General features: G+C 41.5%; 2 protein-coding genes across 2 annotated transcripts in view; both read left to right on the forward strand.

Annotated features, from left to right (window-relative positions):
* The window catches only part of TMEM242 (transmembrane protein 242), a 51,573-nt gene that overhangs the window by 19,443 nt on the left and 16,986 nt on the right, over positions 1-15,144 (forward strand). The gene's annotated exons all lie outside the window — the stretch shown is intronic.
* On the forward strand, positions 8,097-10,662 carry LDHAL6B (lactate dehydrogenase A like 6B). The gene has a single exon (XM_047769853.1). The coding sequence runs from the start codon at positions 9,416-9,418 to the stop codon at positions 10,559-10,561; it is 1,146 nt and encodes a 381-aa protein (XP_047625809.1). The 5' UTR covers positions 8,097-9,415; the 3' UTR covers positions 10,562-10,662.

Below are 15,144 nucleotides of genomic sequence, written 5' to 3' on the forward strand. Positions count from 1 at the left end.
CATGTCACTCCTTTATTTGAAAACCCTTCAGCATCTCCCATTGAAGAAATGTCACAGGGTGTAGCTCCACCTGCCCCACTGACCTCATCCTGAGCCATTGCAATCACCCCTCCCATCCCCAACACCCACCTCGCCCTCCCAGGCCCTGGGCCTTCTCGTTGCTTCAGCACTCCGGTGTTGATATCTGCATAGGGCCTTTCCAGCTTTTTTTTTTTTTTTTTTTTCCCTGCTGCACCTGTGGCATATGGAATTTCCCAGGTTAGGGGTCCAGTCGGAGCTACAGCTGCCAGCCTACACCAAAGCCACAGCCACGTAGGGTCCAAGCCATGTCTGCGACGTATACCACAACTTACGACAATGCTGGATCTCTGACCCACTGAGCAAGGCCAGGGATTGAATCCAAATCCTCATGGATACTCGTGGGATTCGTTTCCACTGTGCCACAGCGGGAATTCTGGGCCTTTCTAGCTTTACCAGGAAACTTCTTCCCTCGGTCTTTGAGCATTGCCATTCAGGGTTTCTACCCAAATTTATTTCACCTCCTCAGAGACGCTTCCTCAGATCATCTAGCCTGAAATCCAGCAGCCTCTTCCCTCCCAGCACTCACTTCCTCTCTGACATTATCCTGTTTTCTTTGGAGCACTTGATGCAAAATGAGGTTATACTGACCATTTTAAATCAGTCTTTGCTAAAAGAACATAAATTCTAAGGAATGGAGACCTGTTTACCTTGGTCATTTCTGTGTCCTCAGTACCTGTACAGTGCCTAGCACAGAGGAGGTGTTTAGTGAACATCTGTTGGGTGAAATCTGATCACACTGCTTCTGTCACTTCAGTGGCTCCCTCTGATCTGGCCCCTGCTTGCTTTTTCACTCATTAGTTCTCAACCCAGGGTGGGGGTGGTGGTGGCTATTTTCTGTTTCCCTCCCACCCACCCTACCTCTGAATGAGATTTGGCAGTGTCTGGAGATAATTTTGGCTGTCATAACTGCAGGGGAACTACTGGCATCTGATGGCCAGAGGCCAGGGGTGCTGCTAGACGTCCTGTTGCTCACCTGACAGGCCCACCAAGAATGATCTGGTCCAGAATGCTGTAGAGATCTGCCTGTTCCTCCTAAGCCTTTTCATGGTCACAGGTCTGGCCATGCTGAAAGGCCATGATCTTTCTACCCACAGAGCCGTGTCCTTGCCAATCCCCCACCTGAAACACACCTTCCTCTCCCCACTCTTCCCAGCTGCTGCTGACCCTTACTGTTGCCTAGATGGAGTCTGGGGCAAATTAATTTTTAAACTTTACAACAGGAAGTTAATCTGTTTTGGAAGTTTGGGGTTTATAAAGGTAACATGTTCTATCTCAAATTGAAAGTAACTTCCATACACAAAGATATTCTTGGTGTCATTTTTTTCACACGAGCAAAGCTGTTGTTCCTGAGGTCTAGAGCATTCTGTTAATCTAATTGCAGAGAATAAATGGGCAGAATTAGTAGAATAGCATCTATGCAGTTAGTTAGAGATTATAGCCGTAAACTTAAACTTTCTTGAATTTTAGAATGTTTAAACACACTCATAAATTTTCTTTGTTTTTCATGTTTTGTGCCACATTAAAATAATTCCTTTTTTTAATAATTCATACATGCAGCTTTTTTTTAGATTACAACAAAAAATTGTGTGCAATGCCTTTAAAGAACAAAAGTGAGATTTGAGTAATTTATCAGAAGAGCTTGCCAATTCATGTTATAATTTTTTTTTTTTTTAGGGCCACACTGATGGCATATGGAAGTTCCCAGGCTAAGGGTTCAATTGCATCTGTAGCTGCCAGCCTGCACCACAGCTCACAGCAAGGCCAGATCCCCAACCCACCGAGCCGGGCCAGGGATCGAACCTGCATCCTCATGGATAAGAGTCGGATTCGTTTCCTCTGCGCCACAGCAGGAACTGGTTTGTTTAAATAAATTTTACTGGAATGTAGTTGACTTATAAAGTTGTGTTAGTTTCAGGTGTACAGCAAAGTAAATCAGTTACACGTACCTTTTCAGTTTCCCATATAAGTTACTGTACAGAATTGAGTAGATTATCCTATGCTATAAGTAGGGTCTTGTTACCTATCTGCCTGTAGTAGTGTGTATATTTTTTTCAATCTCAACCCCCTAATTTATACCTTCAACCAGACATTTCCCCTTTGGTAACCATGAATATGGTTTCAAAATTTTTGAGACTGTTTGTAAACTCTTTTGTATTGTTTTTCATCAGATTCTGGATATTAGTGATCTCAGTGTTTATTGTTTGTAGAATTATTTTGATTTTTATTTTTTAATTCTTCTAGCTCAATGAATTTTATTACATTTAATAGCTGTACAATGATCATGGCAACCCAATTTTATAGGATTTCCATCCCAAACCCCCAGCCATCCCCCCACCTGTCTACTTTTGAAAAACTATAAGTTTTTCAAAGTCTGTGAGTCAGTATCTGTTCTGCAAAGAAGTTCATTGTGTCCTTTTTTTAGATTCTACATGTAAGTGATAGCATATTATGTGGGTGTCTCACTGTCTGACTAACTTAGCATGAGAATTTCTAGGTCCATCCATGTTGCTGCAAATGTCATTATTGCTTTTCTTTTAATGGCTGAGTAATATTCTATTGTGCTTATATACCACATCTTTAGCCACTCCTCTGTTGATGGACATTTAGGTTGTCTTGGCTATTGTATATAGTGCTGCAGTGAACATTGTAGTACATGTATCTTTTTGAGTCATGGTTTTCTCTGGAGCAAATGATAATTCTTAGTTTTCTGAGGAATTTTCATACTGTTTTCCATAGTAGTTGCACCAGTTTACATTCCCACCGACAGTGCAGTAGGGTTCCCTTTTCTCCGCACCCTCTCCAGGATTTATTGTTTGTAGAATTTTTGATGATGACCATTCTGACTGGTGTGAGGTGATAACACATTTTAGTTTTGATTTGCAGCTCTCTAATAATTAGCGATGTTGAGCATCTTTTCATGTGTGTTTTTGGCCATCTGTTTTCTTTGGAGAAATGTCTATTTAGATCTTCTGCCCATTTTTTGATTGTATTGTTTGTTTTTTTGATATTGAGCTGCATGAGTTGTTGGTATATTTTGGAGATTAATCCCTCATCCATTGCTTCATTTGCAAACATTTTCTCCCATTCTGTGGGTTGTCTTTTTGTTTTGTTTATGGTTTCCTTAGCTGTGCAAAAGCTTTTAAATTTAATTAGGTCCCATTTGTTTATTTTTGTTTTCATTTTCATTAATCTAGGAGGCGGATCAATAAAGATTTGCTGCAATTTATGTCAGAGTGTTCTGCCTATGTTTTCCTCTAAGAGTTATATGTATGATTATATTATATATATTATATTTAGGTCTTTAATCCATTTTGAGTTTATTTTTGTGCATGGTGTTAGAGAACTTTCCCAGCACCATTTATTGAAGAGGCAATTCTCCATTGTATATCCTCATTTCCTTTGTCATAGGTTAGTTAACCATAATTGTGTGGATTTATTTCTGGGCTTTCTATGTTGTTCCAATGATTTGTATTTCTGTTTTTGTGCCAGTACCATACTGGGCTTTTTTTGGTTTGTTTATTTTTTTGTTTCGTTTTTCTTTTTTATGGCCACACTTGGGGCATATGGAAGTTCCTGGGCTAGGGGTCAAATTGGAGCTGTAGCTGCAGGCCTATGCCACAGCCATAGCAACACCAGGTCTAAGCCATATCTGTGACCCATGCCACAGCTTGCAGCAACACCACATACTTAACTCACTGAGCGAGGCCAGGGATCAAGCCCACATCCTCACGGAAACTACACTGGGTTCTTACTTAACCCTCTGAGCCACATGGGAACCCCATTACCATACAGTTTTGGTGTTGGTACTGGGGTAGCTTTGTCGTAAAGTCTGAAGTCAGGGAGCCTGATTCCTCTAGTTCCATTTTTCTTTCACAAGATTGCTTTGGCTACTCAGGGTCTTTTGTGTTTCCATACCAATTTTGAAATTTTTTGTCCTAGGTCTGTGAAAAATGCCATTGATGGTTTAATAGGGATTGCACTGAATCTATAGATTGCCTTGGGCAGTATAGTCATTTTGACAATATTGATTCTTCCAATCCAAGAACATGGTAGATCTTTCCATCATCTTCAATTTCCTTCATCAGTGTCTTACAGTTTTCAGATTACAGGTCGTTTGCTGCTTAGGGTAGGCTTATTCCTAGGTATTTTATTCTCTTTGATGTGATGGTAAATGGGATTGTTTCCTTAATTTCTCTTTCTCATCTTTCATTGTTGGTGTGTAGGAATGCAAGAGATTTCTGTGTATTAGTTTTGTATCCTGCAACTTCACCAAATTCATTGATGAGCTCTAGTAGTTTTTGGGTAGTGTCTTTAGGATTTTCTATGTATAGTATCATGTCATCTGCAAACAACGATAGTTTTACTTCTTCTTTTTCAATTTGGATTCCTTTTATTTCTTTTTCTTCGCTGATTGCCATGGTTAGGACTTCCAAAACTGTATTGAATAAAATAGAGTGGACATTGAATACAATAGTGAGAGTGGACATCCTTGTCTTGTTCCTCATCTTAGCTGGGAAGCTTTTAGCCTTTTACCACTGAGAATGATGTTAGCCGTGGCTTTGTCATATATGGCCTTTATTATATTATGTTGAGGTATATTTCCTCTGTGCCCACTTTTCTGGAGGTTTTTCTTTCATTCAAAAATGGGTGTTGAATTTTGTCAAAAGCTTTTTCTGCAACTATTGAGAGGATCATATGGGTTTTATTCTTCCAATTTGTTGATGTGGTGTATCACATTTATTTGCATATATTGAAAAATCCTTGCATCCCTCAGGATAAATCCCACTTGATCATGGTGTATGATCCTTTTAATGTACTGTTGGATTTGGTTTGCTGATACTTTGTTCAGGATTTTCACATCTATGTTCATCAGTGATATATTGGCCTGTGACTTTCTTTTTTGTGGTATCATTGTCTGGTTTTGGTATCAGGGTGATGGTGGCTTCATTGAATGTGCTTGGGAGTATTCCTTCTGCAGTTTTTTGGAACAGTTTCAGGATAGGTGTTAACTCTTTTCTTGATGTTTGATAGAATTTGCCTGAAAGCCATCTGGTCCTAAACTTTTTTTTTTTTTAAGTTTTTTAGTCACAGCTTCAATTTCAGAACATGTGATTGGTTTATGCATATTTTCTATTCCTGGTTCAGTCTTGGAAGATTGTACCTTTCTAAGAATTTGTCCATGTTATAGTATTCGAATACCATGAGTAGGAGGTTGATCCCAGGATTGCTTTTTGAATGGCATCGTAACTTTATTTTACTCAGGGACAAAGCTTTGTGGCCCTGCTTTTATCCTTCCCTCAGCATTCCCAATATTGTTGACAAAAGAAAATACTTCGAGGTATTGTGATTTGTAAAGGCCCTCACACACAGATTACAAAGTTAGATTTTAGTATCTGTGAGCAGTAAAATCACAGCCCATTACTTAAACTATTTGCATTTTATGATTTTCAAGTCACAAGGCTTTTTTAAAAATTGCATTTATATAATGTTCTGCTTATGTGCTGGTGAGTTTATAGCTTACACTGCTTTCATCGCATGTTCTTTTTTTTTTCAAATCAAGTGTTTTGTGCATTATATTTTAAAAGCTTTCAACATTTTAAATAACTTTGAAGGACAAAAAAATTCCTTATGCCATGTATGCATTCTTTATCTGACATTTATTCATCAACCTTGCTAAGAAACTCCAAACAGGCACCTGTACATTTTGTCTTTATTCAGAACTCCAGTTATCAGGTGCATTCTCCAACCCTGACTTTCCACCTCACCTCACCTTTTAGCCCTCTAACTTTACTTAATTCAGGTCTTTACTCATTTTCTACGTGAACATTTACTGAACCTCTATTCATGTATCAAGCTCTGTTCTAGAGGATAGGGATATGCTGGTAAATAAAAGATGATTCCTTTGGAGTGACAGATTCATAAGTAATTACATTTACTTGTGTATGATAAATCTGGTAATGGACAGGGGTACAAAGTAAACTGGTGGCAGATTCTCCTTAGGAGATTGTAGAAGACTTAGGAGAGGATGGAATATTTGAACTGGACCCTTAGAAGGCAGGCAGGGAGATCTGGAGGTGAGCATCCAGGTGGAAAGAATATAATGACTTAGTTTACAACCATTCTTAGTCCAGAGACTTGCTGCTTATCTTCATTCCCTACTTCCTCCCTCCTAAGTGGTGCAACCAAAAGTATTATGGCATAATCCTGCCATTGTCTATAATATTATACTGAATTTTGAATAGATAATTTGGGTTAGGTTTCTCATTCAAAAGGAACAATGAGCCACCTAAGATAGAAGGCTGTTAGGGAGCTGTCTAGAAATGTTTGGCTTTCTACATCTTTGGGTTGTCCTAAGTCTCCACTGTAGGTCACATACATCTCTTCATGGTTTTTAGTTTTTTCCTTCTTAAGACTTACTGTAAATAAAAGCTGCTTTGTTTGAGGTATTTTTATTTTAAAGAGTGTTATTTTTCTCAAAAGTGATTTAGTTGCGGCTAATGGGAAAAAAAACTGAAGAGGCAGCTGTCATAATGATTGTTATTTCTGAAGCAGTTCAAACTCTAGAAAGAAAATTACTATAGAAAGAAGCCATCTAGCTAAGAGTCTGTACGTCCTTGAATTTCACATTCAAGAACACTTATAAGGAAAATGACTTGACTGATCAAAGAAATCATTGTAGGAAGAAGGTGGGAACAAGCATCCAGTTAAAACATTTCAAGCTATGACTGGGATAAAAGAAACAATAGCTATCAAAAGTTGATCTTTTAAGAGGATTCCTCTAAGACATCAGCCACCGTTAAGTAAAGATCTTTTAAGGGATTCTAGCTTTTAATCTGACAAATATTAACCATAAATCTGGCCACCGGTGTGGAGAGAACTCTATGTGGTGCTTTTACTGTTTTGTGTCACGGACCTTGTACAGTAACATCGAAATGGGGCCAGCAAGGGAGTTCCTGTCGTGGCTCAGTGGTAATGAACCCAGCTAGTATCCATGAAGATGCAGGTTCAGTCCCTGGCCTTGCTCAGTGAGTTAAGGATCCGGCGTTGCTGTGAGCTGTGGTGTAGGTTGCAGATGCAGCTAGGATCCCAGCATTGTTGTGGCTGTGGTGTAGGCTGGCAGCTACAGCTCCGATTTGAGGCCTAGTCTGGGAACCTCCATAATGCTGTGGGTGCAACCCTAAAAAGAGAAATATATAAAAAATAAATGGGGCCAGCAAATCACACTACACTGAAACAGGATTGCAGGAACTCCACTAGTTGCCATACTTTGCTCACCCCTCACCAACTCCTTTGCTTATCGTTCCTCTCTTCCTGGACTGCAGTTCAGTGGCAGGAAGAATGAGAATAGATTTTTCCAGTCCTGAATATAAAACTCATTTTTGTCAAGATTTGGTATTCTAAAATGGAATACACACACACTTTATTTGTTTACTTATTTGGTGAGGAGGCAGCATGTACCAAAAGTTCCATTAGGGGAGGGCCTATTGCTTTCTTAGAATGAGAGGAAAGCTTTGAGGAATCATTATACAGTCAGAATTCTGTTTGTATAAGTGAGGAGAAACTACCATTATTTATTTTTTTGTCTTTTTTTGCCATTTCTTGGGCCGCTCCCTCGGCATATGGAGGTTCCCAGGCTAGGGGTCCAATCGGAGCTGTACCACCGACCTACACCAGAGCCACAGCAACGCGGGATCCGAGCTGTGTCTGCAACCTACACCACAGCTCACGGCAACGCCGGATCCTTAACCCACTGAGCAAGGGCAGGGACCGAACCTGCAACCTCATGGTTCCTAATCGGATTCGCTAACCACTGAGCCACGATGGGAACTCCAGAAACTACCATTATTTTTATTTGGACTTTTGTAGTTTATTGGGTTTGAGGGTGTATAATCAGATGTAAGCTTTTTATTTATTTAGAAAATTTATTTTTATTTCTTTAGAAAATTGAACGTTCATAAGATTGACCAGAGAAATGCAGAGGAAAGTAAGATTTACTGATGCCATGTTGTACTAGCTAATATTTTACTTTACTACTTTAATCAGTAATCTGATTTGTGCATTGGTCAGAATTTGCCATTTTTAAGGACATTTAAGATATATCTTCATTTTAATAGAAGGCTACATCACCATCTTTCTACTTAAGTCTTTTTTGATCAGAACTCAATCAGAAGCTTTCTTTTGGCATGAGAGAAGTAACAGCCTCTCCCTGTGAGCTTTTACTGTTGGACTAGCTTACAGTCAGCTATGTTCCGCTTGTGGTCAGGATCTGTGACTTCCCAGCAGTTACAGTCTTGACTGGAGTAAAGGCAATGGAAACCTTTCCAAATGGAAAGTTCTCAAACTGGATAGAGCAGGAACCAGCAGCCCCACTTTGCCAGCAGATGTAGGGAAACGGTGCAGGACGCCATTGGGAGACAAACGCACCTGATTATTTCCAGCAGGGATACGGTTCAGAAATTTTAACCTTATGTTCATCTGTACTGAGTGGAAATATTTTTAGTTGGCATATGTAATTCCAAGGATCTGGGTTGGCCCGTTTTACATGCTAAGCATTAGAAAAAATTCGTTTGATAGAGCAGCCCTTTTACGTTCCCCTATCAGAACAGACAGAAGTCCTTTGTGGAAACCATGTCTGGGGCCCGTCAGCTGGGCCCACCTTGCGCAGCTGCAGTAGTGAGCTGAAAGAGCGTCTAGAGGTCGGACTTTTGCAGCCACAGTAGCTGCAGAAAGAATGTCTGTGGTTCTCACCTTGTGCAATCGCAGAGGCCGGCTGAAAGGGTGTTCATAGGTCGCGCCTTGCGCAGCCCCAGTAGCCAACCGAAAGTGTGCGCATAGGTGACACCTTGCGCAGCCGCAGTAGCCAGCTGCAAGTGTCTATAGTTCCCACCTTGCGCAGCCGCAGTAGCCAACCGAAAGTGTGTGCATAGGTGACGCCTTGCGCAGCCGCAGTAGCCAGCTGCAAGTGTCTATAGTTCCCACCTTGCGCAGCCGCAGTAGCCAACTGAAAGTATGTGCCTAGGTGACGCCTTGCGTAGCCGCAGTAGCCAGCTGCAAGTGTCTATAGTTCCCACCTTGCGCAGCCGCAGTAGCCAACGGAAAGTGTGTGCCTAGGTGACGCCTTGCGTAGCCGCAGCAGCTTGCTACAAGAGTGTCTATAGTTCCCACCTTGCGCAGCCGCAGTAGCCAACGGAAAGTGTGTGCCTAGGTGACGCCTGGCGCAGCCGCAGTAGCGGGCTGAGGAAAGAGCCAACGGTCACAGGTTCTTTTCTTTTGAGCTTCAAAGGCTGTCAGCACTTTTTTTTCTCTTTTTCCTTCACCTCTTGAGTGAGTAGCTATGAGCTGGGCTGTGGTAGTCCTGCGGACCAGCCAGAGGGTGGGCGCAAAGAGAGTGAACTTGCTGTGCCCGGCAGTGGCTCTGAGTCCCCGGCGGCCGGCGGGCCTTCCTCTCGGGGATGCCTGGCCCGTCGCCCCCGCGTCCAAGATGGCGACGGTCAGGTGTGAGCTTATGAAGAACTTCTCCTCAGAGGAGGCTGTTCATAGCAATAAGATCTCCATTGTAGGAACTGGATCGGTTGGAATGGCCTGTGCTATCAGCATCCTATTAAAAGGCTTGACGGATGAACTTGCCTTGGTGGATGTTGATGAAAGCAGATTGAAGGGTGAGACAATGGATCTTCAACATGGCAGTCCTTTCGTGAAAATGCCAAATATTGTTTCCAGCAAAGATTACCTTATCACCGCAAACTCCAACCTTGTGATTATCACAGCGGGTGCACGCCAGGAAAAAGGAGAAACACGCCTTAATTTAGTCCAGCGAAATGTGACCATCTTTAAATTAATGATTTCCAGTATTGTTCAGTACAGTCCTCGCTGCAAACTGATTGTCGTTTCCAATCCAGTGGATATCTTAACTTATGTAGCATGGAAGTTGAGTGAATTTCCCCAAAACCGTATTATTGGAAGTGGTTGTAATCTGGACACTGCCCGTTTCCGTTTCTTGATTGGGCAAAGGCTTGGTATCCACTCTGAAAGCTGTCATGGGTGGATCCTTGGAGAGCATGGAGACTCAAGTGTTCCTGTGTGGAGTGGAGTGAACATCGCTGGTGTCCCTCTGAAGAATCTGAACTTAGATATAGGAACTGATAAAGATCCTGAGCAGTGGAAAAATGTTCACAAAGATGTGGTTGCTAGTGCCTATGAGATTATTAAAATGAAAGGTTATACTTCTTGGGCCATTGGCCTATCAGTAGCTGATTTAACAGAAAGTATTTTGAAGAATCTTAGAAGAGTGCATCCAGTTTCCACCAGAATTAAGGGTCTCTATGGGATAAATGAAGAAGTGTTCCTCAGTGTTCCTTGTATCCTGGGAGAGAGTGGTATTACTGACCTCATAAAAGTAAAGTTGACCCCAGAGGAAGAGGCTTATCTGCAGAAGAGTGCAAAAACACTTTGGGAAATTCAGAAGGAGCTTAAGTTTTAAAGTTGTTTAAAACTACCATTCTAAAGCTGATGAAGAAAATATAGTAGTTGTGGAGTTCTGTATGTCCAGTTTTTAAAATAAATTTGAATTCCTAAAAGTTGGAAACCAAGAAAGGGCTAGAGTGACTCTTCTATTTATTTAACTCCCCAGCTCTTTTATTTAGCATCCAGATGCTGACTGTACTTTTTTTTTTTTTTTTTTTAACAATTCCTAAATGGCTGCATCAAAGAAGGTGTTGGTACTACTGATGGACCAGTCCTTACATACATATACATATCTATATGTAGTTGCCAGTTGCTCCAAAAAATGGCAGATGCAGATGTTTATTGTGTTACAGAAATTGATTCTTTTGTGTTCATTCTTTTGTTCTGGGTAGCTTATACCTATGTTCATTTATATATTGTTTTCTAAAGTAATTTCCTATGCAATGTGAAAATAAATGTACACATAGAAGCACTTTCTATAATGGAGCCATCAGCTGTGTTCATTCTCCTGTGACAGCCTATCAGCCATGCCCTTAAAAAGTCATCATAAAAAGGGAGCTGCAAGCAGGTCCTGTGTGTGTGTGTACATGCTCATGTATATGTGCCAGTGAAGCAGAATCATTAGGTAAAATAGAATAATAGTGATCTGGTTGGTATTTGTCATAAAGTATTTAATGCAGTAAAGTGTAAAATTTTTAGGACGAGGCCTTTCAGAGATGGTACAGGCCTCTGAAATCATGTTAGAACTGCCTCTGAGCACCAGACCTGTTAGCACGTTAATCAAGAAGCATGTTATAAATTGTTCTTATTGGGCTAGGTCATAGCTGCGGAGTGGGCCCTGGTCCTAAGACTCCAGGGTCATCCCTGTTGCTTACATTGTGTACTTCACATTAACAGAACGCTTTTATTTTTGAATTATACCCTGTTGTTAATCATTGTCATAAAAATTGGCCATTCGGGAGTTCCCGTCGTGGCGTAGTGGTTAACGAATCCGACTAGGAACCATGAGGTTGCGGGTTCGGTCCCTGCCCTTGCTCAGTGGGTTAAGGATCCAGCGTTGCCGTGAGCTGTAGTTAGGTTGCAGATGCGGCTCGGATCCCGCGTTGCTGTGGCTCTGGTGTAGGCCAGTGGCTACAGCTCCGATTCAACCCCTAGCCTGGGAACCTCCATATGCCGCGGGAGCGGCCCAAGAAATAGCAACAACAACAACAATAAAAAAGACAAAAGACAAAAAAAAATTGGCCATTCGAATGAGTACTTCAGAGATTGTATTTCTCAGTTACATGTTTATATTCCTAAATCATCTGACTTTACTGTAAGAATCTAGACTTTATGCATATGATACAGTGAGAGCTTAGGAGAAAGTAAAGATGTTTGTCTTTTACCTAAATAATGATAGTAATAACTTAGAAATGAGGATCTTAGCCTTCATGAGGCAATTGAATATTAAATAAATTATATGGTATGTTCAAACGTATCTCAGGATTTATGTGGACATCAATAGGCCTAATCAAAATTGAACTGGACCAGGATCTGCTCTTTAAATTAAGCCAGTCTTGTTTACTTCAGTTTTATCAAGTACACATAGGACAACGATCCATCCAAGAAAACTGACCGTAGGAGTTCTTGTTGTGGCTCAGAGGAAACTAATCTGACTAGTATCCGTGAGGATGCAGGTTCGATCTCTGGCCTCCCTGTGGGTTAAGGATCCAGTGTTGCCGTGAGCTGTGGTGTAGGTCGCAGATGCAGCTCAGATCAGCGTTGCTGTGGCTATGGGGTAGGCTGGCAGCTATAGCTCTGATTTGACCCCTAGCCTGGGAACCTCCATATGCCGCAGGTGTGGTCCTAAAAATAAATAGACATAAAAATACATTTAAGAAACTGACCCTTAACCATACTGATCAGAGCTCCCATCCTATTTCATTGAAAATAACGAAATGTTCTGATTACCCAGGATGCTGTATCATATAACGGGATTAATCGATGTGCTGAGCTCCCCGAAGGTGGGAAGAGTGGTGATTAGGTTGTTTCAGGTGGTTCTAAAACCTTTTTAAACTTAACTCCATGAAGTTCCTCTTCCCCTTTGTCCTGCCCTTGCATTTTCATTCAGCCATGTTTCAGCAAACCTTAATTCAATATTGAAGATCAGAGCGTATCTTATGTCTGTTTTGTAATTCTCTGCACCAGCTGCGTCAGGGTAGGCTCAGTTATATGGTAAAAAATTCTCCCAGCTTTGTGGCTGAAAATAACAAGTTTACTTCTCTCCTAAAATCCATTTTGGGTTTACATGGGTTTATACAATTCTCTAGGGAAGCTGTCCTCCACAGGCTGGCTTCATACCTCAACTTGCGTTGATGTTGAGGCACCACTACAGCAACACAGATTCCATGATTGCTGTGGAAGGGGAAGAGAGGCCTGGAGAATCAAACACCCCCAGTTGCATACCTCAGCCTGGAAGTGACACACATTTCTTTTACTCATATTTCATTAGCCAGAATTAGTCATATGGTGACCTAACTTCAAGAGGGTAGAGAAGTATAACCCTTGTATCCAGAGTCCTGGCCATTGGTGAACATTGGTAATAATCTGCTAGAGTGTTTTCAGCACATCATATATTCGCCCAGAAGTTTTCATGTTTTTTTTTTTTTTTGTCTTTTTGCTATCTCTTGGGCTGCTCCCGCGGCATATGGAGGTTCCCAGGCTAGGGGTCGAATCGGAGCTGTAGCCACCGGCCCACGCCAGACCCACAGCAACGCGGGATCCGAGCCGCGTCTGCAACCTACACCACAGCTCACGGCAATGCCGGATCGTTAACCCACTAAGCAAGGGCAGGGACCGAACCCACAACCTCATGGTTCCTAGTCGGATTCGTTAACCACTGCGCCACGACGGGAACTCCTCATGTTTTTTTTTTTTTATCTTGCCAAGACATGCATGGTAAATGTATACCAACATCCCATGTTTTACTCCTGGCGCACTGGCTAGATGGCCCTTCAAAAAGCTGTTGCAGTGTGAAAGAGAGTAGTAATATTACTGGAGACAGTCTTGAATTTATTCTAATATCTAATATCTATTCTAATATCTCAATAACATGGTCACCATTGCAAGAGGTATATATTACAGGCTTTTAAAGTCATTTTTAGTGAAAGCTGGTATGTGGGTATAGCTGATAGAGGTGCTTTGTCTTCCCAGATTGCGGAACCAGAGTTGCTGTGGGGAAAGAGCCTGGATATTAGGCAATTTTATTCATAAACCACGTCCACATAGGTGGATTAATAATCCTTCTGCCCTCCGGTTTCTCATATGTAAAGTTGCGGTCCTCGTTTCTGCCACATGGAATTGTGAAGACTAAATGAAAGCCTACTGCTTGGAATAGTGCCTGGCACATAGGGGATCTCAAATGGCAGAAATTATTATTCCTGTTCAGGGAGCATTTATAGTCCTATTATTCTGTTTTATTTTATGAAGAAGCCGAATTTCTAGGTTCTTCAAAATTACCATTGGCACTGTAATTATTGACATATCCAAAGGCTTTCTCATCAGTTGGTCCTTTAAAGCTTTCATTCTAACCTCAGCACTGAAGCTGGCAGCAGTTCCATTCCTGCAAGTGAGAAAATTGAAGCATTAAATGAGCTAGTCAATGGCAAAGACATTTTAAAACTTGGGGCTTTCGGAGTTCCTGCTGTGGCACAGAGGATTAAGAATCCACCTGCAGAGGCGAGGGTTCAATTCCCAGCCCAGCACAGTGGGTTAAAGGATCCAGCATTGCCACAGCTGTGGTGTAGGTGCAGATGTGGCTCAGATTCAGTCCCTGGCCCAGGAATTTCCATATACCTTGGGTGTGGCCATTAAAACAAAACAAAGGAAAACAAAAAAACACCTTAGAGCTTTTAATTGTAATAGCTGCCTGTTTATTAGAATAGATGTTGTAAGAGTTTTCTCAAATTAATTAAATTGGGGACATAGCCTTGTCTTTTAAGTAACTTTTCAGCGCATCATATATTCGCCCAGAAGTTTTCATGTTGTTTTTTACCTTGCCAAGACATGCATGGTAAATGTGTACCAATATCCCATGTTTCACTCCTGGCACACTGGGCTAGATGGCCCTTCAAAAAGCTGTTGCAGTGTGAAAGAGAGTAGTAACATTATTGGAGACAGTCTTGAACTTATTCTAATATCTAAAAAGTCTAATCAGTGTCCATTCAGTGACAGATTACTTTTAATACGCTTTCCAGTGGCCATTACCCTCTTTGGGAACTGCTGTCTTAGACAGCAGTACTTTCTGGTAATACTACAACTGAGCACTGTTGGACACAAACATTGGGACTTAAGGATGAGGTTCTTGGAGCACTGGGCTTATTGCCTAGCGAGTGCCATTTGTGTCTTGGGCTTTGTGGCGAGCAGGCCCTGGTAGTGTGCAGCACATAGTGGCCCTGTTTAGAAGGATAGGCCTGTGGTCCATAACCATGGACAAATTATCCCTGGTCAGAGGAAGGAGAGAAGAGGACTGCAGGGAAGAGATCCCATAGTCTGGAAAATGCTTCAGAATAAAACTTGAGTTTTATCAAGTTCCCAGCATGTCCCTTCACCGAACTTCTG

This window comes from Phacochoerus africanus, chromosome 2 (genome assembly GCF_016906955.1).
Source record: "Phacochoerus africanus isolate WHEZ1 chromosome 2, ROS_Pafr_v1, whole genome shotgun sequence".
NCBI lineage: Eukaryota > Metazoa > Chordata > Mammalia > Artiodactyla > Suidae > Phacochoerus > Phacochoerus africanus.

Coding starts and splice junctions, on each gene's coding strand:
- LDHAL6B (XM_047769853.1), top strand. CDS start 9,416: ATGAGCTGGGCTGTGGTAGTCCTGCGGACCAGCCAGAGGGTGGGCGCA.